The sequence below is a fragment of the Gossypium hirsutum genome, chromosome A05, assembly GCF_007990345.1.
Source record: "Gossypium hirsutum isolate 1008001.06 chromosome A05, Gossypium_hirsutum_v2.1, whole genome shotgun sequence".
NCBI classification, from domain to species: Eukaryota; Viridiplantae; Streptophyta; class Magnoliopsida; order Malvales; family Malvaceae; genus Gossypium; species Gossypium hirsutum.
The window spans coordinates 73,860,141-73,883,685 of record NC_053428.1 but is presented as its reverse complement, the minus strand read 5'-3'; the positions used below and the strand labels follow the sequence as shown (position 1 = coordinate 73,883,685).

At 31.7% G+C, this 23,545-nt stretch overlaps 1 protein-coding gene and 1 long non-coding RNA gene across 2 annotated transcripts; one reads left to right on the top strand and one right to left on the bottom strand.

The window, feature by feature from the left end:
* Positions 1-1,671: 1,671 nt before the first annotated feature.
* LOC107886318 (DExH-box ATP-dependent RNA helicase DExH15 chloroplastic) lies at positions 1,672-8,389 on the top strand. The gene is made up of 8 exons (XM_016810216.2): positions 1,672-2,269; positions 2,355-2,530; positions 2,847-2,960; positions 3,282-3,390; positions 3,475-3,561; positions 4,654-4,772; positions 5,642-5,849; positions 5,993-8,389. The coding sequence occupies exons 1-8, from the start codon at positions 1,787-1,789 to the stop codon at positions 8,228-8,230; spliced, it is 3,534 nt and encodes a 1,177-aa protein (XP_016665705.1). The 5' UTR covers positions 1,672-1,786; the 3' UTR covers positions 8,231-8,389.
* Positions 8,390-22,392: 14,003 nt separating this feature from the next.
* Positions 22,393-23,142, bottom strand: LOC107886316 (uncharacterized). The gene is made up of 2 exons (XR_001680718.2): positions 22,887-23,142; positions 22,393-22,644 (listed from the first exon to the last, which is right to left on the bottom strand). It is a non-coding gene; the product is annotated as an uncharacterized lncRNA (long non-coding RNA).
* Between the last annotated feature and the right edge of the window lie 403 nt (positions 23,143-23,545).

Genomic DNA, 23,545 nt, shown 5'->3' with positions numbered 1-23,545 from the left:
AGATTCCCTTATGGAAATGGGAACGAGTAACTATGGATTTTGTTAGTGGGTTGCCCCTGACACCCACTAAGAAAGATTCTGTTTGGGTCATCGTGGATCAATTGACCAAGTCTGCTCACTTCATTCTGGTTCGAGCTAATTACTCTCTACAAAAGCTAGCGAAGTTGTACATTTCTAAAATTGTAAGACTGCATGAGATCCCTGTCTTGATCATTTCCGATAGAGATCCTCGCTTCACTTCTCAATTCTGTAAGAAATTACATGAGGCTCTGGGTTCAAGGTTGGACTTCAATACTGCGTTCCATCTTTAGACCGATGGTCAATCTGAGATGGTGATTTAGATACTGGAGGATATGTGTTGGAGTTGCGTGATTGATTTCCAAGATAGTTGGGAGGATTATCTGCCGCTAACTGAGTTTGCCCACAATAACAGTTTCCAAGCTACTATTTAAATGGCATCTTATAAGGCTTTGTATGGTCATAAGTGTCGTACTCCGTTGTGTTGGACTGATTTGGGCGAACATCGAGTTTTGGGTCCTGAATTGGTTTCCGAGACTGTTTATCCATAAATGAATATGTTTGGCATTTAATTACACGTGCATATGAATATTTTATAAATTGACTGTAGTTGCTCTAACAACAACTGTAGCACCTTGTAACTTAAACCCGACGACCGGGTCGGGCGAGGGGTTTTATAGATAACTAGTGAGCCAATATTTGCTTTTATTTTGCTTTGCATGTAATAAACATTGATGATAATATACAAGGGTACTAATGCAATTTATAAATATTTTTATTAAACCAATTTGTTTGAAAAATACAAGTATACAAAATGAATATATTATATTTAGGGCACTAGATCCAGCAATTACTTTTTTATTAATTCATTTACTCACTTGCTGTTCACCTAGCCCTTTTAATGAATTATTGTTTCACTAATTCACTTATTACTATTGGCATCAATATTCTCTTATTGAATCTTCTTCTAATCTATCACTACTTGCACTTGTCATCAATGCCATTCTATTCATATCTTTTTTAGCTCACATTGAAATTTTACTTCCAATTATCAATAATTGTAACACTTAGCCCTTAGTAAACTCTAGCAAAATTCATTTGGATACTCGGGATTTCAACCAAACACTATACACTAATTTGTACTAAAGTTGTAACCAACCTTACACCAAATCACTTAAGGTCCTCACTATACACTTGCGTGTTATGCTATATGGCATGAATATTTGTCTTCACACTAAACACTGTCTTCAAAACAAAGCATGTACATATTTATTAGTATGCTAATTGTGCCCATACTATTTCACTAAGTTTACTAGGACATTGCACTTTTAAGGTTGTTTGTCACATTTTCAAAATCTATATTGTACACCATTACCACACAATAACTCATGTACACATAATTACATATACATTTCTAATATTATTTGTTTTAAAAGCCATTAATGATCACTTGTTTATTAAGTATTACTTTGTGCATTTCACAACACTTTACTCATCATTGTAATTTAGTAGTTCATTTATTTTGAAATGATTTGATAAAAAATATAATTTTTTTTTGTGAAGTAAAGAAATCCTGATACCAAAAAAAAATCTAGTGTAACGCTGGCTGAAGTAGATAACAAAACGAAGCAAAGATATTCTGTTATTTATATATAACAAAATAAATATTCAAACCGCCGGCGGTTCAATTTTGTATTGGTTGGTATCCAAATGGATTGTCCAGTGGTGTAAGTAACTCGGTCTACAGTAACGCTAAGCAACTCCCGCCATGAACACTCTCTCAATCCTCACTCTTCCTTCTCTATTCCGACAAACCAAACACTCCCAATTCCCTCACTTCCGCTGCATTTCTCAATCCCTACCTTTCCCTCGCCCTTCTTCCATCTTCTCTCCGCTTTCTTTTCGTCTCTCTTTCAAATCCCCTCGCTCTCCCTTCTCCGCTGAGCCCCAACTCTTTGACGAGGAACTCGAAGATGACGAAGACGACGATGATTTTGAAGCTGCGGATGAATACGACGAATACGAAGACATTTCCGGTGAAGTTTCCGACCATGTCCAACCGAGCGAAGACGAAGATGAAGACGATACCGAAAACGAAAAAGAAATCTCAGTGGATTCATCCAACTGGCAGAAAGAATCCACTTGGCAACGAGTTGAAAAGCTTTGTAATCTAGTTAAGGAATTGGGGGAGGAAATGATTGACGTCGATGCACTCGCTGATATTTACGATTTTCGCATTGATAAATTTCAGGTTCCTTATTTTTAATATGTTCTTTAAAGAAAAAAAGAAGAAGAAGAATTTGAAGTTCTAATGATCTTGCCCTTGTATTTTGAAGAGAATGGCAATAGAAGCGTTTTTAAGGGGTTCGTCTGTGGTGGTTTCAGCGCCCACCAGCAGCGGAAAGACTTTAATTGCGGAAGCTGCTGCCGTGGCGACGGTAGCCAGGAGGAGGAGGTTATTCTATACAACCCCGCTTAAGGCATTATCCAATCAAAAGTTTCGACAGTTTAGGTAATTAGAGCTATTTTCTTCCCCTCTCAACATGCATAATGAATTATAGTTTTCGTTTTTTATTATGTTTTTCAAATAATTTTAAGTTTCATTACTTTGTAAGTGGTTTTGGGTTGAAACATGCTATTAATGCATTAAAATTTAAAATTTAAACCTCACCATAATTGTAGAGTTCATATGGCCTCCAGGCTCCAAATAACTTTCAAGGGGCCCTGCCACTATAAATAGTGGGATTGGGTCATGCTTACATTGTAGTGCAAATAATTATAGGTGATATGAACCCTTCGAGCTGATATAGTGATCTTTGTTGTTTTAGGGAGACATTTGGGGATAATAATGTGGGCCTTCTCACAGGAGATTCTGCTGTCAACAAGGATGCTCAGATTTTAGTCTTGACTACAGAGATTCTGCGGAACATGTTGTATAATAGGTACTTCGGATAACAGTTTCAAGAATTTCATGGTATGAGTGGTGGAAGAATTGTACTTGGTATTTCCAAAGCATAAGCATGACATTTGTGCAGCTTTGATGTGAATGGCACCAAGTATCTAGTGCATATTAATTAGTCACTGTATTATATACTTTTATGTGTTAAGTATGGTATATCACTTTGCAACTTGTGGTAGCAATTTCTACGTTCATCTAGGTATTTCATGTTTCAATTTCAAGTTGCTACCTCCATAAGTTTCCTTCTTAATGTTCTTGTTAAGTGGTAATATTAAGCATGTCGGTTTTGGATATGTTGATGCAGTGTTGGAATGGCTTCTTCTGGGAGTGGTCTTTTTCATGTTGATGTGATTGTTCTTGATGAGGTTCATTATTTAAGTGACATATCTCGGGGTACTGTGTGGGAGGAGATTGTGAGTTTATCTGATTTTTGAATCTCATTTATATCTAGAATGTCAATGGCAATACATTTTCACCAAGTTCTGAAATATTTTCAGGTGATTTATTGCCCTAAAGAAGTTCAACTTATATGCCTGTCAGCGACAGTTGCTAATCCAGATGAGTTAGCTGGTTGGATTAGTCAGGTACCATTCCTTGTCTTATTATATCATATGTTTCAGCACTGATATTAGTTCAGATGTTTGAGAGTTGTCATGATATCTACTATCTGTATCTTTCTTTGCTTTTGTTTGTCTGCTCTACCTCTTGGGTTCACAAACTCAAAATGGATGTTCTGGTGAAGTGTGTATGCCTTAATCTCGATATTGGAGTTGAAGTGTGACTACTCTTCTGCATTTTGGCTTTTCCTCCATGATGAAATTTATTTCTTTTTTCTACTGCTTGTTACACTTCTTGATGTACCTTTTTTCACATTGCTTGATTACTAAAAAAAGATCATGTGCAATATATTGTCTGGTCAAGCATGATCTCATGGGGCTTGATTTGATGTCTCAGTGTATTAATTTGCTGGACTTGGCATTCTGTGCCAAGATGAGCTTTGTCAGAAGTGCCTATGCTCTAGTCTTAGTTTGTAATTTTGATATTTCACCAAGCATGTAATATTGGTTGTGGACTCCATTGAGTTAAACTTGTTTTATTTATTTATATTTTGGGTGAAGACGGTTTTGAACCTAGTGCTGTGCCAAATGGTTTGGGTAAATTTGTTTTTATTTGCCATCAGCTTAACTTAACTGACCCTTAAATCTCAAACTTGCGTTGTCATTTTCTTGAGGAAAGTTCAGCCTATATTTATTTATAAGTGTTATCTGCATGAGCAAGAATGCTGTTTTCAACTCATCCATATTATTGAATGTCCTTGGTCTTGGGTTTCAGGTAATCTTCTACTTTTGGTATTTCTCATTTAGTAAATGCCTAAATGGTATTGGGGCCAGTTCCTATATAGTAAATTCTTAAATTTGCATCTTTGTTGTCTGGGTTTGACTCATCCATGGGAAACTGTATTTATTCTACAGTGGGTTTCTTGGTTCATATTCCAAGTCAGATTGGTATGCACGTTGAATGGGCACAAAGATTTGAAAGTTCCCTCCTAGCTATGTGATCTTCATTCCCTTGCACATAATTGCCGTGCTTGTGGCTTTACCTCTATATCTTGGAATCATAGTCTATGAGCCTATGAGATTATTGAAAATTTCCCCTTAATATCCTTTTGTTTCTAGATTCATGGTAAAACAGAGCTGGTAACATCATCATGGCGTCCCGTTCCATTGACTTGGCACTTCTCAACAAAGGCCTCTTTATTTCCGCTTCTTAATGAAAAGGGAACACACATGAATAGGTATTTCAATCAGAACTGCTGACCTTATGCAACTTCTTATTCATATGCTGGAAGAACATTTGCCTGTAGGCACTTGGCATGTGTGTCTGTTATTGTATAATTTAAATAGGTAAGATGAGACTGGTCATTTCACATTTACCACAATACTGATTACTTTATTGTTTCACATTTGAAAGGAGTAATCTGAAGTACTTATACGTGGCCTGATGGAAAATTCATTGGGATTTTAGTTTTTTAGTGTGAAATTATGGACATTTGACATGTAGACGTTTAGTGTTTTATTGAGTAAGATTAGCCTCCTTATTTCATTTTTACCAAAATACTCTACTTAAAATTGCCTATGGTTTCTATAATAATGATTTGAGATTGGTAAAATGGGTAACCCTCAACATCATCGATACTTATTCTCAGTTTAATTGTTGCTATTTTTTACCATACCCAGACGTGCAGCCATATCCAGTTTATTCTCGGATTAATTTTTTCTGTCTATACTTTTAGAAATTCCATCTCTCTCTCTCTCTGCAAAATGAAATTTGATAAAATTTCATAACTCTAAGTTAGGAAATAAAAATTGATAAAAATGAAATTGCTTGCATTTTTTCTGTTGAACTAAAATGATAAAAATTCCATTATTGCATCTTTTCAGTGGTTATTTTCTGTAATTTTTCAAGTCAACATATTTTCTTGCAAGTTATAGCTTTCTGTTTTCCAAGTATCAATTTAAAGCAATGTGCATGTAGTTAAATTTTGTCACGCTTGTAAATTATAACTTTATTGAATGCTTTTTTGTTTGATTATATTTTGCATAGTATCACATATATCTGTTACTAATTCTGACAAGTTTTCAATTTCTTTTGGAATTTGAGCAGGAAGTTGTCACTCAATTATTTACAACTTTCTGCTTCAGGAGTCAACTCGTACAGGGATGATGGATCTAGAAGAAGGAATTACAGGGATGATGGATCTAGAAGAAGGAATTCACGAAGACATGGAAGAAACGGTAGCTTTGATAGTATAGTTGGCATGTCTGAGCAGCCTCTTTCAAAGAATGACAAAAACATGATTCGCCGTTCACAGGTATGGTTTAGTGATTTTGTACTTGCAGTTTGCGTAATTTCTTTGCAAATAAAGGATACTTTTCAATAATATCCTTTTACCTGATTAATAACAATCCTAAATGAAAAAAAGTATATGTTTACAGCTTCCACAATAATTTTCAGGTTCCTCAAGTTGTTGATACACTATGGCAACTCAAAGCAAAGGACATGCTTCCAGCAATTTGGTTTATTTTTAATAGGAGAGGCTGTGACGCAGCTGTGCAGTATGTTGAAGATTGTAGCCTTTTGGATGAGTGTGAGATGAGTGAGGTAGAACTTGCATTGAAGAAGTTTCAGCTTCTGTATCCTGATGCTGTGAGGGAGACTGCAGTGAAAGGACTAATTAGAGGGGTGGCTGCACATCATGCTGGTTGTCTTCCACTATGGAAATCATTTGTTGAGGAGCTCTTTCAGCGAGGACTTGTTAAGGTTGTCTTTGCTACAGAAACCCTGGCGGCTGGAATTAATATGCCTGCTAGGACTGCTGTTATTTCATCTCTTAGCAAAAGGACAAGCACTGGACGTATCCAATTAAGCCCTAATGAATTGCTTCAAATGGCAGGGCGTGCTGGACGTAGAGGTATAGATGAAAGGGGCCATGTTGTGATAGTGCAGACTCCTTATGAAGGTGCTGAAGAGAGCTGCAAGCTTCTATTTTCTGGAGTTGAACCCCTCGTATCACAGTTCACGGCTTCATATGGAATGGTGTTGAATCTTCTAGGAGGTGCAAAAGTTACTCGTCACTCCAATGAATCAGATGAAACAAACACATTACAAGCAAGGAGAACTTTGGAAGAGGCAAGGAAATTAGTTGAACAAAGTTTTGGAAATTACTTAGGCAGCAATGTGATGCTTGCTGCAAAAGAGGAGCTTGCTAAAATACAGAAAGAGATAGAGGCATTGACTTATGAAATTAGTGATGAGGCTATAGATAGAAAGAGCCGGAAACTTCTAACAGAGGTGGCATATAAGGAGATTGCAGATTTACAAGAGGAATTAAGGGCAGAAAAACGTGTCAGGACTGAACTTCGAAGAAGGATGGAGTTGAAGAGATTTTCTGCTCTGAAACCTCTCCTAAAGGATTTTGAAAATGGACACCTACCCTTCATTTGCTTGCAGTATAAGGATTCTGAAGGAGTTGAAAACTTCGTTCCTGCTGTTTATCTAGCAGAGGTTGAATCGCTTGATGGGTCAAAACTTAAGAACATGGTTTCAGTTGATGATTCTTTTGCACTGAGCAGTGTTGGAACATCTGACACTCATCAAGATGTTGAACCAGCTTACTATGTGGCCCTTGGTTCAGATAACTCCTGGTATCTATTTACAGAAAAGTGGATTAAAACTGTTTATAGAAGTGGCTTTCCCAATGTTGCTTTAACTCAGGGAGAAGCTTTGCCCCGGGAAATAATGAGGACACTTCTCAAAAAAGAGGAAACACAATGGGAAAAACTTGCTGATTCTGAGCTTGGTGGTCTATGGTGCATTGAAGGATCTCTGGAGACATGGTCTTGGAGTCTAAATGTGCCAGTTTTAAGTAGTCTTTACGAAAGTGATGAGGTGTTACATATGTCACAAGAATACATTGAATCAGTGGAACGTTACAGAGAGCAAAGGAACAAAGTTGCACGTTTGAAGAAAAAGATAGCCCGTACTGAGGGCTTCCGAGAATATAAAAAGATCTTAGACACGGCTAAGTTTACAGAGGAAAAGATAAAAAGGTTGAAGGCTAGATCAAATCATTTGATCAATAGAATAGAGCAAATTGAACCTTCTGGTTGGAAGGAGTTTCTACAAATCAGCAAAGTCATTCATGAAACAAGGGCATTAGACATCAATACACATGTAATATTTCCCCTGGGTGAAACAGCAGCTGCAATTCGAGGAGAAAATGAACTGTGGTTGGCAAAGGTACTTAGAAACAAAATCTTGCTAGAGTTAAAGCCTGCGGAACTCGCTGCTGTGTGCGCGAGTTTAGTGTCCGAGGGGATCAAGGTACGCGCTTGGAAAAACAATAATTACATATACGAATCTTCGCCTACTGTCCTAAATGTGATTAGTTTACTAGAAGAACAAAGGAACTCGTTTGTCCAACTTCAAGAGAAACATGAGGTAGAGATAGCTTGTTGTTTAGATGGCCAGTTTTCAGGAATGGTGGAAGCCTGGGCGTCTGGGTTATCATGGAGGGAATTGATGATGGATTGTGCGATGGATGAGGGTGATTTAGCTCGACTATTACGAAGAACGATTGACCTTTTGGCTCAGATACCTAAATTGCCTGATATCGATACCTTGCTGCAGAAAAATGCCACAACTGCATCCGATGTCATGGATCGTCCACCCATAAGCGAGCTCACTGGATGAAGTTCCTTTGCAAATAACCTTTATTTTTGTTTAACATTGTAACAATTTGTTGTATTTGTACTATTAATTAAATAGATGATTGAGTTTGGTATCAAAATTCAAGTGATATCAATTCAATCATTAAAGTGATTAAAAAAAACTTAATACTTTGTGGATCAATTAGGGTTTTTTTTCACGGAAATAATATAAAAATAATAATTAATTAAAAAAATGGGCCAGGAAAATTGGCTGTTTTGAACAGTTTTCGCAGTTGCCAATTGACACACCAGCAGCATCACCCTCCTTTTCTCTCAATCATCAGCCAATTTTTGATTTTAAAATCTTTTTTGTTGTCATTGTATTAGGTGAAATTGGTTTTTTTTTTAAATTCCCGAAAAAATATAAATGTACAAGGTAACTAAAAAAATTGTTTTTTAATGGTGCCGTCAGTTTGTTAGACAGCACCAACAAGAATAAAAAAAATATTTGACTAGAAATGAAAAACAAAAAACTGCAGTTGAAAAAATAGCCCTAAAAAAAGAAGAGACGAGTGGAGTCAAAACTCCAAATGCACTTGCAAAATGTTTCCTTCGTCTTTTATAAGAAAAGAAAAAAAGGTAAATAAAAGCTTTGGGCCTTCACTTTTTGTTGTTGTCCTTGCTTTACTTCTCTTCTCTAATCTTTAAATGTTGAGGAAAGTAAATAATCTTAAATGTTGAGAAAGATGAAATGTTTTGGTATAATTGTTGAAAATATTTTTAGCCATTTGCCTTTTTTTTTTTTGGATTGATGCCTTCAATGTTATGAATTTTCTAGAAAGCAGCTCAAGTTTAACGGGAAACGTGAGTTAACTGTCAATCAAGTGTCGGTAACGAAGTAGCTTATGTGGCGTGCGAGGATGAAGATGACGTGTCAAAAATAATGAATTAAATATGAAATTAAAAAAGAAATAAATAATTTGTAAAAAAAAATTTAGATAAAATTAGAACATGTCGTTAAAATCCTTAATATCTTATTCCCAAATTGTGAAAAATTGTGAAATCCTTAAAACAATTACGATAAAAAAAATTCAACAGTCTCCAATCTTAGAGAAATCACTATCTCTTAAGAACCCTGGATTGAAAAATCTCTCTTCTCATTATCTCAATTTACCATAAACCTTAGGAAATTGTTATTTTTCTTTCTTGTCGTCTGAAATCATAGATTTAAGAATTTTGCTCAAATCTGAATCATATAGTTTGAATAGCCAATTTAGAGAATGAGTATCTCATGGTTCGAGTGAAAAATCGAGATTTCAAATATTACTGCAAGAAGTTAGCTCTAAGAGACGCTTTATGGAGCGATTTAAATTCGGGGAGAAGCTTTTATAGTTGTTCAAATTTTTGGGTTAGTGAAAAATTTTATTTGCTACTTCAGCTCAATTTGAATGATTTCAAAATTTTTCCAAAGTTGAGTGCTTATGATTTAAAAAAAAATGTATTCACCTATTTGAGGTTTATTTGTAAGATGGTGGTTGTGATTTTTTCAAGTGGTAGGATAGGCAAATGTCATGATATTGTAGGATCGATGAGGGTGGTTTAGCTCGACTATTACGAAGAGCGATTGACCTTTTGGCTCAGATTCCTCAATTGCTTGATATCAATCCCTTGCTGCCGAAAAATGCCACAATTGCATTTGATGTCATGGATTGTCCACCCATACGCGAGCGAACTCACTGGATGAAGTAAGTTCCCTTGCAAATAATCTTGATTTTTATTTGACATTGTAACCATTTGTTGTATTTTTACTATTAATTAAATAGATAATTGAGTTTCAATTAATATCAATTCAGTCATTAAAGTGATTAAAAAAAACTTAATAATTTATGAATCAAATAGATATATTTTCAAGGATAATTATATCATTTAATGGTATTTTTGGCCTTCAAAATTGAAAAAATTAATTAATTTTTTTAAAAAAAATTACACCTAATTGAATCATTGAACTAAAAAAATTGATAGTGTTAATGTGACCGATAATAGTATTTGACGTGATGCTCTTAATATTACGATTGCAAAAATAAAAATAAAAACTCTTTTTTTAATTAAAATGAGTACTTTTTTAATTTTCTTCCAGGTCCATTCCTTTCGAATTTTATTTTATAAATATGTCAAATATTATTAAAATTTATAAAAATATTAAATAAAATTTAAAAAATTAAAAAATAATAAAAATCATTTAAAAGTGAAGTCCATAATGAATCTACACAAATGGTTATTCAGGTTTCCTAAAGGCAAATTTTGTAAACTTTATAAAGTTTAAAAAATAAAAAAAAATGACTTGTGTATCGATGTTTTAATTATATTGGCACCTTTTAGGATCTTTAAAAAATTAAAAATATTTTAGAAAATAAATAAATACAAATAAATGTTTTAATTATATTGGCACCTTTTAGGATCTTTAAAAAATTAAAAATATTTAAGAAAATAAATAAATACAAATAAATTTTAATTTTATAAATCGTTCATGTAATTTTTTTAAAGTAAGAATATATTGAATTCTATAAAGCTTTTAGATTGCATGTAAGAAAATAATTGATACACATTTTGTAATGACCCGATAATCAAGGGTTTCAGAAAGTACATTTCCAGAACTTTGTTCTTGTTAATTAGATTTCAGTTAAATGAATTTATATGAATTAAAAGTAATTAGGTATAATGATTAATTGGATTAATTCGCATATAAGGTGAAAATTGAATTATAGATTAGAGAATAATTAAAGGGATTAAATAAACAATTATGCCTTATTCCATTAAGTGGACGGCTTAGTGAATTGTTTATATAATTTATGTAAAAATTTATTTTAAATATTAATAGTTAAAGTTAAAATATATTACAATATTAAGAAAACTTAATAATTAAGTAAATGTATATATATTATATAATAATTAATTAATGTATAATAAAATAAATAAATAAATAAAGAGAGAGAGAAAGCCATTCAAACTAAGAAAGAAAAAGAAAGAAGAAAAGAACGAGACGCACTACCTTAATGCTCCAAATTTTCAAAGTTCAATTGGTTAGTCAATTTAGTCTATTTTCTTGTAATTTTTATGTTTTTTGAATCTCGATACCTAGAGTTACCCGACCCATTTTGAAATTTTAGCAATTATTAAGTTTTGTAGTGTTGTCAATGTTGAATTATTTTAGTATTGGGGATCAAACTGGTATATTTTTAAGTTAGAAATGAAAAAGGATTAAATTGTAGAACAAATTGTAAATTTTGAGTATTAGGGACTAAATTGTGAAAAATTAGAAATTTAGGAGTTTAAGTGAAAATAGGAGTTAAATTTAATTTAAAGTGGAATTTATATGAAAATATACAATTGAAATTTAGACAAATATTGAGTAAAAATTGAAATATTCAATATGAAATTGAATTGTGTTATATTGATGAATTTTAATTGTTTTAATTATGTAGCTAACATCGTACCGGAATCCTCGACTAAAAAGGGGAAATATAAAATCAACATGGAATAGCTCGGAATTTACGGTTTGTATTTCTATAATCCAAACTTAGTTGTTAATTGTTATAATTCAATTTAATGCATATGGTAAGTGTTGAGGTGAGTAACTGACATTTTGATAATTGATTGAAATGGATTGAATTGGTAGATACATATTAAATGTATTGATTATTGAATTGAAATGAATTTATGTGTTAATGTGAAAGTTGGATATTGATTATTATAAACTGAATTTAATTCATGTGTATATATGTGATTATATGAAAAAATTAGTATTGGATATTGGTTATATCTGAAATGTGAAATTAAACCCTACTAACTATATCGGGCTGAGTCGGATATAGATGGCATGCCATAGGATAGAAAGAGTTTAGGGATTTCTTCGACTTCGATTCGATGAGGCATTGGATGCCAATTTACTTCAGTTTAACCAATGAGACACTGGGTGTCAAATTTATATAGGGCTGGGCGCAGTTACTACTTCGGATTTATTCGATGGGACACTGAGTTCCAAACTGGTGTGTTGGTTGCATCAGTGTATTCGTCTGAGTCCGAGTCTTGTTAATAGGGGTAATTAAATACAACGGTAATATGATTGATATTGGATGATATTGTATGTGAATTGAAAATGAGATAGTAATTTGAAACATGAAAATGAGATACATGAGTTATGTACTCATGAATTGGATACGGAATGGATAATGTTATTGTTTAAATAATATGTGGATCAAATTGTGAAAAGCTATTATATAGCAAGTGATGAGAATTGAGTATGGTATGAAATGATGTATTCATGAGTTGAGTATTGAATGGTTAATACCATTGTACAAATAAATGTGGTTTGATATGTAAATAACTATTTATATAGCAATTGTGTGAATTGGGACATTATTTAACAAATGAAATATGATAGCATATGATAGTTGAAGATACTGGATATTAATATGTGCTTAAAATTCAATTGTGCATATTATATTATTTTGTCTTTAAATATTCGAATTATAGAAATACCACTGAGTTTTACTCAGCGTATAGTTTTATTTTTCCATGCGCAGATTAGGTACTTCTCTTTTGATTGCCAATTCAGCATCCAACAACGATCCCGAACTCAAATGTGGTGATGTTTATTTTTTGTGTCGACATGTACCTAAGATGTCTAAATGATAGTTATTTTGTGGATGAATTATAAATGTAATGTTGGTTTGGTATATACATATAAACATGTGTTTGTGTTTGAAGCCATATTATGGCATGGTAAATTGAAACAAATCTAGATATGTGCATGTGAATTTAAGTTAATGTTTTAGGTAGTTTTGAGTTAGGCCAAATTGATGAATTTTGACATGTTTATAAAATTTAGTTGACATTATGATTATATAATGTGGTACCAATGAGGGTACATTGGTTAGACACCTTGGATGATTATTTTAGCATGTTTTGAATGTGTTTGACCGTGTTTTGGATAGGTTAAATGAATGGTTTTTGAGTTTTTAATGCCCAAGCATGTATGAATTGGTAAATTTGTTGGTAAAGACACATTTTAGATCCATACGGCCAGACACATAGGAGTGTGACCTGGCCGTGTGAGACACACGGCTAGCACATCAGCGTGGGAGGCTATTTCAAAAGGTACATGGCCTGGCACACGAGCGTGTGGCTTGGCCGTGTGACCCAAGTCAAAGAGTTACATGGGCACAGACACATGCTAGGACACGATCATGTGTCCCTATTTCAAATGCCCACACGGTCAGACACACGGACGTGTGAACCCTGCAATTAAAATTTTTCTAACTTTTTTTGTAAAATTTTCAAATATTCCTGATTTAGTCTCAAATCGTTTCTAAAGTGTTTTCAAAGTCTCAAAGACTTAATAAAGGACTCTATGCATGTGAATCATGTATCATTTTATGATTTTTGAAAAGTTTAAAATGAATGATTAGATTAGGATTACTCAGTAACGCTCAAAAATCCTATTCCGATGATGGATACAGGTTAGGGGTATTACACCTTTTAGACCACACATGTAATAAAATAATTAATACACATTTAAATGATTGAATATGTTTTTAGTGAATAAATAATTGAATAGATTTTTGGTGAATAAATAATTGAATATATTCAGACATTAAATAAAAACTTTACACATAGGGTTTATAAAATAAAATTATTTTTATTTATTTATTTTCTAAATATTTTCATACATATTAAAAGATACCAATATAATTAAAACATTGATACACATATCAATTCTTTTTAAAGAAAATTAATTTTTAATATTGTTTTAAACTTTATATAATTTAAAAAAAATCGTCTTCAATAAATTTGGAAAATCTTATGTCTAGATTCATTCTGAACTTTACTTTTAAATAGTTTTTTTATTAATTTTTAATTTATTTAATATTTTTATGAGTTTTAATAATATTTTACAAATTTATAAAATTTTAAATAATTATTTTTAGATTTTTTTTAAAAAATTAAGATTTGAAAGAATGAACTTGGAGAACTATATGTCAAGTTCATTCCAGCAAAAAATAAAGAAAAAATGTTCATTTTAATTTTTTTCTATTTAAATTTTTTTTGCTGATGTGGCAGCGCACTACCATGCCATCAGCTGTTGTTGACATGATATACCACATCAGGGTTATAATGATCAACACTGGTCAAAATGTTTACTTAGCTAATTTTATTGTTTAAAGGTTGAATTGAATATAAAAATTTCAAAAGAACTTAATTAATTTTTTTCAAAAATGTTCTTGAGTCAAAAATAGCATGGATAAACTACACCTATGGTCACTTTTGTTTACTTTAGGTTATATTTTAGTCAATTATGTTTGAAATATTACGTTTTAGTCACTTACGTTATCGTGTTGTAACATTTTAATTACTGAGCTGCTAATTGTTGTTAACGGTGTAACGGTAAGCTAACGTGACACGTTAAATCATCATTTCAAATAAAAATTTTAAGTTAAATTATACAATTGATCCCCATATTTTTTTTGTTTTGGGCAATTTAATTTTTTTCTTTTATGTTTTTTAAACTTTTCTCTTTTTTTTTTCTCTTTATTTTCCATTCTCTTTTGTTTCTCTGCAACAACTCAATTTTCAGTGGTGTTGGAAACAGTGATTCGAGATCACTAAATCTGGCAAGTGAGTTTGAAAAATTTTATCAATCATTATTTATGAGTTAAGTGTGATTTTAGAAATATTTTTGAATTAGTGAATTAAGAATTATTGGGTTAATTAGTTTCGGAAATGAGGTATTGAGACCTCGATTTCATAAACCGAGCAGTAAATATTTTTATAAATATTTACGGAGTGCCATTGAGTAAAAAGGACTAAATTAAAAAATATGCAAAACTTGCTAATTAAAGGAGTAGTGATTAAATAACATAAGTGATAAATAAGGGAGGATAAAAAAGAGAATTATACCTTCATTATAGAACTTGGATGGCATGTGTGCATAAGAAAACAACAAAACTAGTGTGAACAAGGGGTAAAATTGGAAATGACAAAATTTAATAGTTAAAAAAAAGGATGTAATTGGATATCTAAAGATTTCCTCCAAATTCTCAGTTGAAAACACTATGGAAGAACTCTTAAGAAGCTGGTTTTCATATTTCACTACATGTAAGTTTAATTTTTGTTTATTTCTTGAATTTTTTGTGTTTTTAAGGCTTTTGCAATTAGGTTCAACTATCTAATTCATTAGTTTTTTATTTCATGGTTAATTTTGAAAGTTACCATTAATGATTGCTAGATATTTATGATGAATTAACATGGAATTGAAGCTCTAATTTTGTTATGTGATGATTTTATTTAGTAATTTTGATAGATATTGATTTTAGGGCCAAATTGTGAAAGGTTAAGAATTAGGGTTTGGTATTGAAATTTTGAATATTAATGATTGTATGGTAGCCTAAAATAATTAGGTAAATTTTCAATTGATAAAAATTAGCTCAATTGATAGGATAATTGATAAGGGACTATATTGTAAAAACTATGGGGTAAATGTGCAATTTCAAAAATTGAATGGTATAAATTGTAAAGTGAATCAGAATTGAATTAGATGCTAATGAATGAATAATTTTATATTATAGATCAAGAATCTGAAGACAAACGTGAAAAAGAGAAATTAGCTGAATAGTCCCTGAATTACTACAACTTCCACAATATACCCCAGGTAAGTTTGTATAGTTAAACCTTAATGTTTATGTGTTAAATTGATGAATGATAATATATATATTGTTAAAAATAAATTATTGTTGAAACTGTGAAATTGAATTGAAATGATCGAAAAGAATGAAATGCCGGATTGAGTACAGTCATTCAATGCAGAGAATGAATTGACAAATAAGACCATGGTTGGACCATGGCAATGTTTAAATGTAAGACCATAGTTGGGTTATGACATTTTAATGAAAAGACCATAACTGGGTTATGGCACTACAAATGTAAGACCATGGCAGGGCCATGACAATGTATGTGTAAGACCATAGTTGAACTATGGCACAAAGAAAACGATGTACTCATATCCGTAAGTTGTTCTCTGATTTGGAAAGACTTGGTTAGAGATACAAAAAACTTATGTATATGAACTTGCCTAATAATTATGTATATTATGATTATGAATTGTTACCGAAATAAATATACACGAAATTCATAAAAATGATGGTACATGAAATATTAATTGTTGTAATTATTATTTAATGTGTATGATAAGTAGAATGAGATGAGTATTTGATATTATGATATTGAGTTTAATTCTTGAGGATTTGTGATTATTGAATTAAAATGAATATTGGTTGAAATTGAAAAGTGATTTTAATCCCTATTAACTGTATTGGGCTGAGTCGGATATAGTTGGCATGCCATAGGATTGGAAGTGTTCAGGGATTACTTCGACTTCGATTCGATGAGACACTGGATGTCAAATTGTCACTTTCGGATAAATTCGATGAGGTACTGGGTACCAAATTATGTTGGCATAGCCGATGAGACACTGGATGTCAAACTATTACTTCGAATTATCCGATGAGGCACTGAGCTCCAAACTGGTGTATTTTGGTTGAATCTGTGTATCCGTCCGAGTCCGAGTCGTGTTAATAGGGGTAAATGAATAATAAAGTTTTGTAATTGATATTGAAATTTTATGGTATGAGAAATGGAAGTGAAATAGTGAATTGAAAATAGAATGTGAAATATATTGCAAATATATGGAATATATAAGTTAGATACTCAAGAAATGACTATGGAATGGATATTGCAATTATGTAATGAAATGTGAAACAAATTGCGAAAAGCCATTTAGGATAACAAATTAATGAGAATTAGATGTACTATGAGTGATCTGTAAATATTTATGAATTAATATTGAAAGACTTATGATTATTACTGGTATATACTTGAAATACTTGGAAATGATATTTACATGATATATTGAAACGTGACATGAAAATGGTATTTACTTAATATATTAAAAAGTGACATGTAAATATGTGATTATCTTTGATAATGTTGCTACAATGAAAGCATGTATATGGTAACATGTTGAGAAAATAAGTTTATCAATATTAAATTTATATGTAAGATGTGCAAGTACGCTAACTATTGTTGTTGCTTGATGTTTAGGCAAGTGCCAAGCTATTAGTTGAATAATAATTTGTTTATTTATTTGATGCATTGAAATGGTAAGTATTTAAATGAAAATAAGTTAATGTTCATGAAGGAATGGTAAGGTTTAGATTATGCAATTTCTTATGGAACGATTTATTATGTGTCCAATTAGAATAAGGCTTGGTTAAATGCATTAATTTGTAACTGTGGTTGAATCATATGCATATGACTTGTATGATATGCATATGGAATAAGTGTGGAAGAATTAAATTTACATAAAATTTTACTAAGCTTGAGGATATAAGTCCATGTGTGATACTATGGATTAGTTCACCTTGTGAATTAGTGAGAATAGTTTATGAGTATTACAGTAACAACATTGGATTATTTTGATATGTAAAGTTTTATAATTGAAATAAATTAGCATGATTAAAGACTATAAGAGCTTACTAAGCAATCATTGCTTACATATTTGTTTAATTTATTTACCTTACAAATTATCGGAAGCTCGAACGGGTTGGAAGCTTATCGGAGCTATATCACATTATCCATTAGTTTTATTGGTAATTATTGATGACTTGATTCTGGTTATAATGGCATGTATAGGTTATTTTGACTAAAGGTTAGTCTATAGGTGTTTTGTTAAAATTAGTCATGTATTTGGCTTGTGTTTGGTATTGTGGTGTTTGCATGATTGCTTTAAAATGTTGATATGATTGAATGATGGGAGGTAAAATAGTAGTCGAATAAACATAAAAGGTGCATAAAATCATAGTGGTTATGTAAGAACATATAGGTATAATGATAATTGGTTACAAGAAGATTTTTTAGTAAAAATTTGCACATACGTGTTTTAATAAATTAGGTAGAGTGCCTATGAAGGTACATTGGTTAGGTACTTAGAATGTCTATTTTGACATGTTTAGAGTGTGTTTAACTGAGTTTTAAATTGGTTGAATAAATGGTTTTGAGTTGCTTGATGTGTAAGATTGCAGGGAATGGTAACCTTAATGTTTAAGGCTCATATTGAGTCCATATGGCCAGACACACGGGCATGTGATTGGACCGTGTGAGACACACGACTAACATATAGGCGTGTGAATTGGCCGTGTGTCCACTGCTATTTAAAATTTTTAAAATAGAATGCTTAGGAATTTACACAAGGGCAGAGACACGGGCGTGTGTCTCAACCATGTGAGGCACACGGCTTAACACATGGGATTGTGGCCGGTCGTGTGACACAAGTCAGAGAGTTACACAGGGTAAGACATGGTTTGAGACACGAATGTGTCCCAAGACCACACGAGCGTGTCCCAGATTCACACGGGCGAGTGTGCCCTATTTTTAGGAAAAAATTTTGAAAATTTCACGAAAAATTTTCTTGAGTGTTCGAATTAGTCCCGATTTGTTTCTAATATGTATTTTGGGCCTCAAGGGCTCATGAAAGGGATAATGTGGTTATTTGCAATGTACATGTTAGTTGGTTGTGTAATGTATGTATTTAATCTGAAATGTCCGGTAATGCTCTATAACCCTGTTCTGGTGGCGGATAAGGGATAGGGGTGTTACTTTCTCCTTTTATTTTCCTACCTTCTCCATGTCTTTTAACATATTAAGAAGTCGAATTGGCAGTGAAGAAAGAAGTAGAAAGTCAAAAGTCATCATTACCTATAATCAAAACCCATAAACCCATACCATTATTCTTTCTTCACTGCCAATTCGACTTCCTGATATGTTAAAAGATATGGAGAAGGTAGGAAAACAAAGGGAAGCAGAAGAAAATGGAAAATAAAGAAAAAAAAAGAAAGTTAAAAGAACATAAAAAATTAAATTGCTCAAAATGAAAAAAATATGGGGACCAATTGTATAATTTAACCTAAAATTTTTGTTTGAAATGACAATTTAACGTGCAACATCAGCTTACCGTTACACTGTTAACGACAATTAATGGCTCAATGACTAAAATATTACAATATGATAACGTAAGTGACTAAAACATAACATTTCAAACATAAGTGACTAAAATGTAACCTGAGATAAACAAAAGTGACCATGGGTGTAGTTTACCCAAATATCATTAATCCTTGTTATTTTTATAAAACATCATCCGTCATCTGTATCATTTTTTAATAGTTTTATGTCACATCAATATTTTCATCCTGAAAAAAAAATCAAATCCAAATTAAAATCTTAAAATTCAAGATAAAATTACTGATGTGACATAAAATTATTGGAAATAGATAATACATTTATTTTATACAATTATTTTTCTTTAGAAAGTACCTTTCCTTTGAAATTTTACAATTTTTTAAAAATAGGATTTGATATATGAAAATAATTCGATTACCTATTAATAGCAAAAAAAAAAGGGTGCATAATTGTAAAGTTTATCCTCTTCACTTCAGCCATTAATCATTCTTTTCTTTTTTTCTTTTTTTTTAATTTCAATTTCACCCGCAACGTTGCAAAAATTTTGAAATAAAACCAGAATTGACAGAACCCATTAGTCAACAGACGGTCAACCATTCTGTCTTATATGGAATGCCACCTTAGCTGATGACATGGCTGATGTGGCATGCCACATCATTAATGATGTGTGATTTTATAAAAAAATCTAAAAGTAAAAAAAATTAAAAATATTAAAATACTAAAATTTCAAAAAAATTTAAAAATCTATAATTTTTTAAAATCTATAATTTTTTTAAAAAATTATTAAAAATATAAAATATAAAAATTCAAAAAATATTAAATGAAAAAGAGAAAAAATCCCAAAAACTTTATCTTCTCCAACATCATCTCCTTCATTTTTTTTAAAAACTTTTGAAATCCCTTTCATTTTTCTTATTCTCATATTTCCCTATCTAAAAAACTTTCAATTTTGTTAATCAAAAGCTTCTTTTTGTTTTTCTCTTTTTCACTTTAGACCAAAAGCATAAGCTTTCACTTTTTATATGTCGAAACCATCTTTTTGAAAATGGGAATCGACTTTGTTTGAAAATGAAAATTAAAACGGGAGTCGCCACCGATCTTTATTAGGTGTGATCAGATCACCTTTGCTTTAATAAAACGTTTTAGTTTATTAAAACGGTGTTTTTGGTCTACGAAACTCGAGAGAATGGGTTCAGGAGTCGGTTATGTGCGAGGAAGGATTAGCACATTCGTCACGCCCAAAATTGGTACCGAATTGATTAGTTAGTGTCTTAACGTCGAAAGTTGAAAATCGGGAACGGATTTAAGATACAATCCTTTTTTATTAACGTTGATTTTAAATGCGCTTGAATTAGATCAAAACGATTGCTAAATATTTCCTCGTCTCAAGATATCGGAATATCACATCCCGTAAGTTAGGACGTAATTCCTTGAACTCCCGAGCGCAAGTTTATCTTTAATTTTAATTGAAATTTCATGTGTTTTGGAACTTAAAAGGATATTTGGCCATTTAGGTTTAACAAGAAAACCAAAACCCGTAAGTTAGGGCACATTCCTTGAATTTCCTAAAACGCAAAATATTGCCTTATTTAGAAAATTTTCTTCTTTTAAAAAAAATAGCGAGTACAACACTTAACGATGTGCATTTATTTTGTCCGAAGTAAAATAAAACGATCTATATTGGATAAATATGTTGGGGTTTAATTCACAATGCGATGACATGAAATAAAAATGTAATAATGAGCATGGAATAATAATACATGAATAAAATATTACACAAGTGAATGATAATAATATATAAATACAAATAAATGTATCATAGTACATGCAATGGCAATAATCTCACAATGTACACCATTTAAATACTAACATTAACAATCAAAGACCAATGAATTAAACAATATATATAACAATTTAAAAAAAATTATAAAGTAAATTAAAATAAATAAAATGTAAAACAAATTTTAAAATGATAATAAATGAATTTAAAATAAATGATGTGAAAAAAAGAAATTTAATATCAGCAATATACAAAAAAATTTAAAAATAGAGTACATGTATAAAAAATATTTAAAATAGGTAATATAGGCGAAAGTTTGAAATAAATAATATACGAGGAAAAAAGATTTAAAATAAATAATATGTAAAACAATTTAAGATAAATAATATATAATTGAGTTTAAAATAAATATTATGTAAAAAGAAATTTAATATAAGTAATATACAAAACATCTAAAAATAAAAATAAATGGTATATAAAAAATAGATAATACATATAAAAATTTGAAATTGATAATATTTGAAAAATTTTAAAGTAAATAATTAAACAATTTAAAATGAATAATACATAAAACAAGTTTAAAATAAATAATGTATAAAGCAATTTAAAGTATATAGTATATGAAATAATTTAAAATAATATATCTAAATCAATTTAAAATAGTTTAATAAAACAATTTAAAATAAAAAAAAAATCAAAGAGTCCAAATTTACATGAATAAGGGCTTGATTGCAAATAAAATGAAATTTTAGGGTCCAAATTCGAATAAAATAAAAGTAAGTATATAAAAAGGATTAAATTAAAATCTAAATAGAATTCAAAGGGGAAATTCGGATAAAAAAATAAAGCAGAGGACGGATTTGAAACACACTAAAACATGCAAGGGGTTAATTGAGAAAATATCCCAAACCCCATTAAGTGCGCCACTCCAACTTGCGAATAGATGGACTAAATTGAATGCGGAATGAAATAAAAGGGTCGAATTAAAAAAGAAAAAAAAGGAGGGACTTAATCTAAGTACGAAGCAAAAGCGAAAGCCCCATTTTCGCAAATAACCCAAAAAAAAAAAAACACGGATCCCTTTCGTGGAGCGGGTCAGGTTCGGGTTGGCCTCCCAAAACGACACCGTTTTGGCGTCTGGGGAGGCCAAATGAAACCATGTCGTTTCAGTGTTTTATAAAAGGCTTTTTTTTTTTTTGAAATTTCATTTTCAGCCTTTAGTTTAAAAAAAATGAGAGAACTTTGGAATTCTCTCATCCTCTACCCTTTGTCGCCCTATACATCCGGCCAATAGGCTTCCTTGGCGATCCACCGCGCCGCCTGTAAGACCCAATTTTGACCCGAGCCCATCCACATACAAAAACCAAAGAATAAAACAAAATATTAAATGTCCAAATACAAACCCAAAACCCAAAATGAAACAACCTAATTACATGAGATAGGCCCTATACCCATGGCCCAAAATCTAAATCTAATCCGCTAACCTAGGGAAACCTAGGTCACCCACGCCGCAGCCCCCACGTCAACACTCCACGCACGATCCTCGTGTGCCCCGCTCCATGTTTGCGCCCATACTCCACGCCCCTCGTTCTCCACAACTTCACGGCCTGCAAGTTGGACAAGGAAACAACAGAAACTGCTTGTATTTTGGCTATAAAGCCTTTGATTTTTAATTGTAAAGGGTTCTTTTTTTTTTGAAATACAAAATATACCAAAAAAGAGAGTAAAGAGCAGCCAAGAAAACATTTCTAAGGTGGGTATTTATGATTTTCTTTTTCCTGTTCTTTTGCTTTATTTTCATTTCCATTCAAATCCGAAAATACGAAATAAAAGGGGAAAGGGTGAGTACCTCTCGATTCGCCTCGCAAGAGGGGTTCTTCGACCCTCTGTTGTTTGTCTACGGCGGCGTGTGTGACGAGAGTGGTGGTATTTGAGAGCCATTCGGTTGAAAAGAAAAAGGGAAATAGGGAGAGTTTGAGAGCATTAGGGTTTTAAAAAGGGGGCAAAAATAAAAATGATTTTTAAAACAGTTTTTTTTTTTTATTTTAAATAACACATTGAAGCAGCACCGTTTGGGAGGGAGCAGACCCGCACGTTTTGCTTTCGAATGGGGGATTTGCGCGTTTGGTCCCTCCCTGTTCTGGTGCTTTTTGATTGAGTCTCATTTAGATTTCTTTGGTCCTTTTTCAATTTTTTCCCTGAAACTGGCGCATTTGCTCATTTTGGTCCGCGTTGAAGTGATGTGTCTTGAAGCTAGGGAATAATTTGATTTTCGACCCTCACACATTTGTGTTTTTTTTCCCTCCTTTTCTAATTCCAATGGTTTTATTTATTTATTTATAAAGTATCCCTTTTATTTTAACTTCATTTTAATTGAGTTTTCTGTTTTATTTGCATGATTCACTTTTTTTTATTATTAAAATTCATTTAGCTTTATATATATATATATATAAAATCACTTTGACCATTTTGTTTTTTTTAAAACAACATTATTTTAGAGTTTTTTTT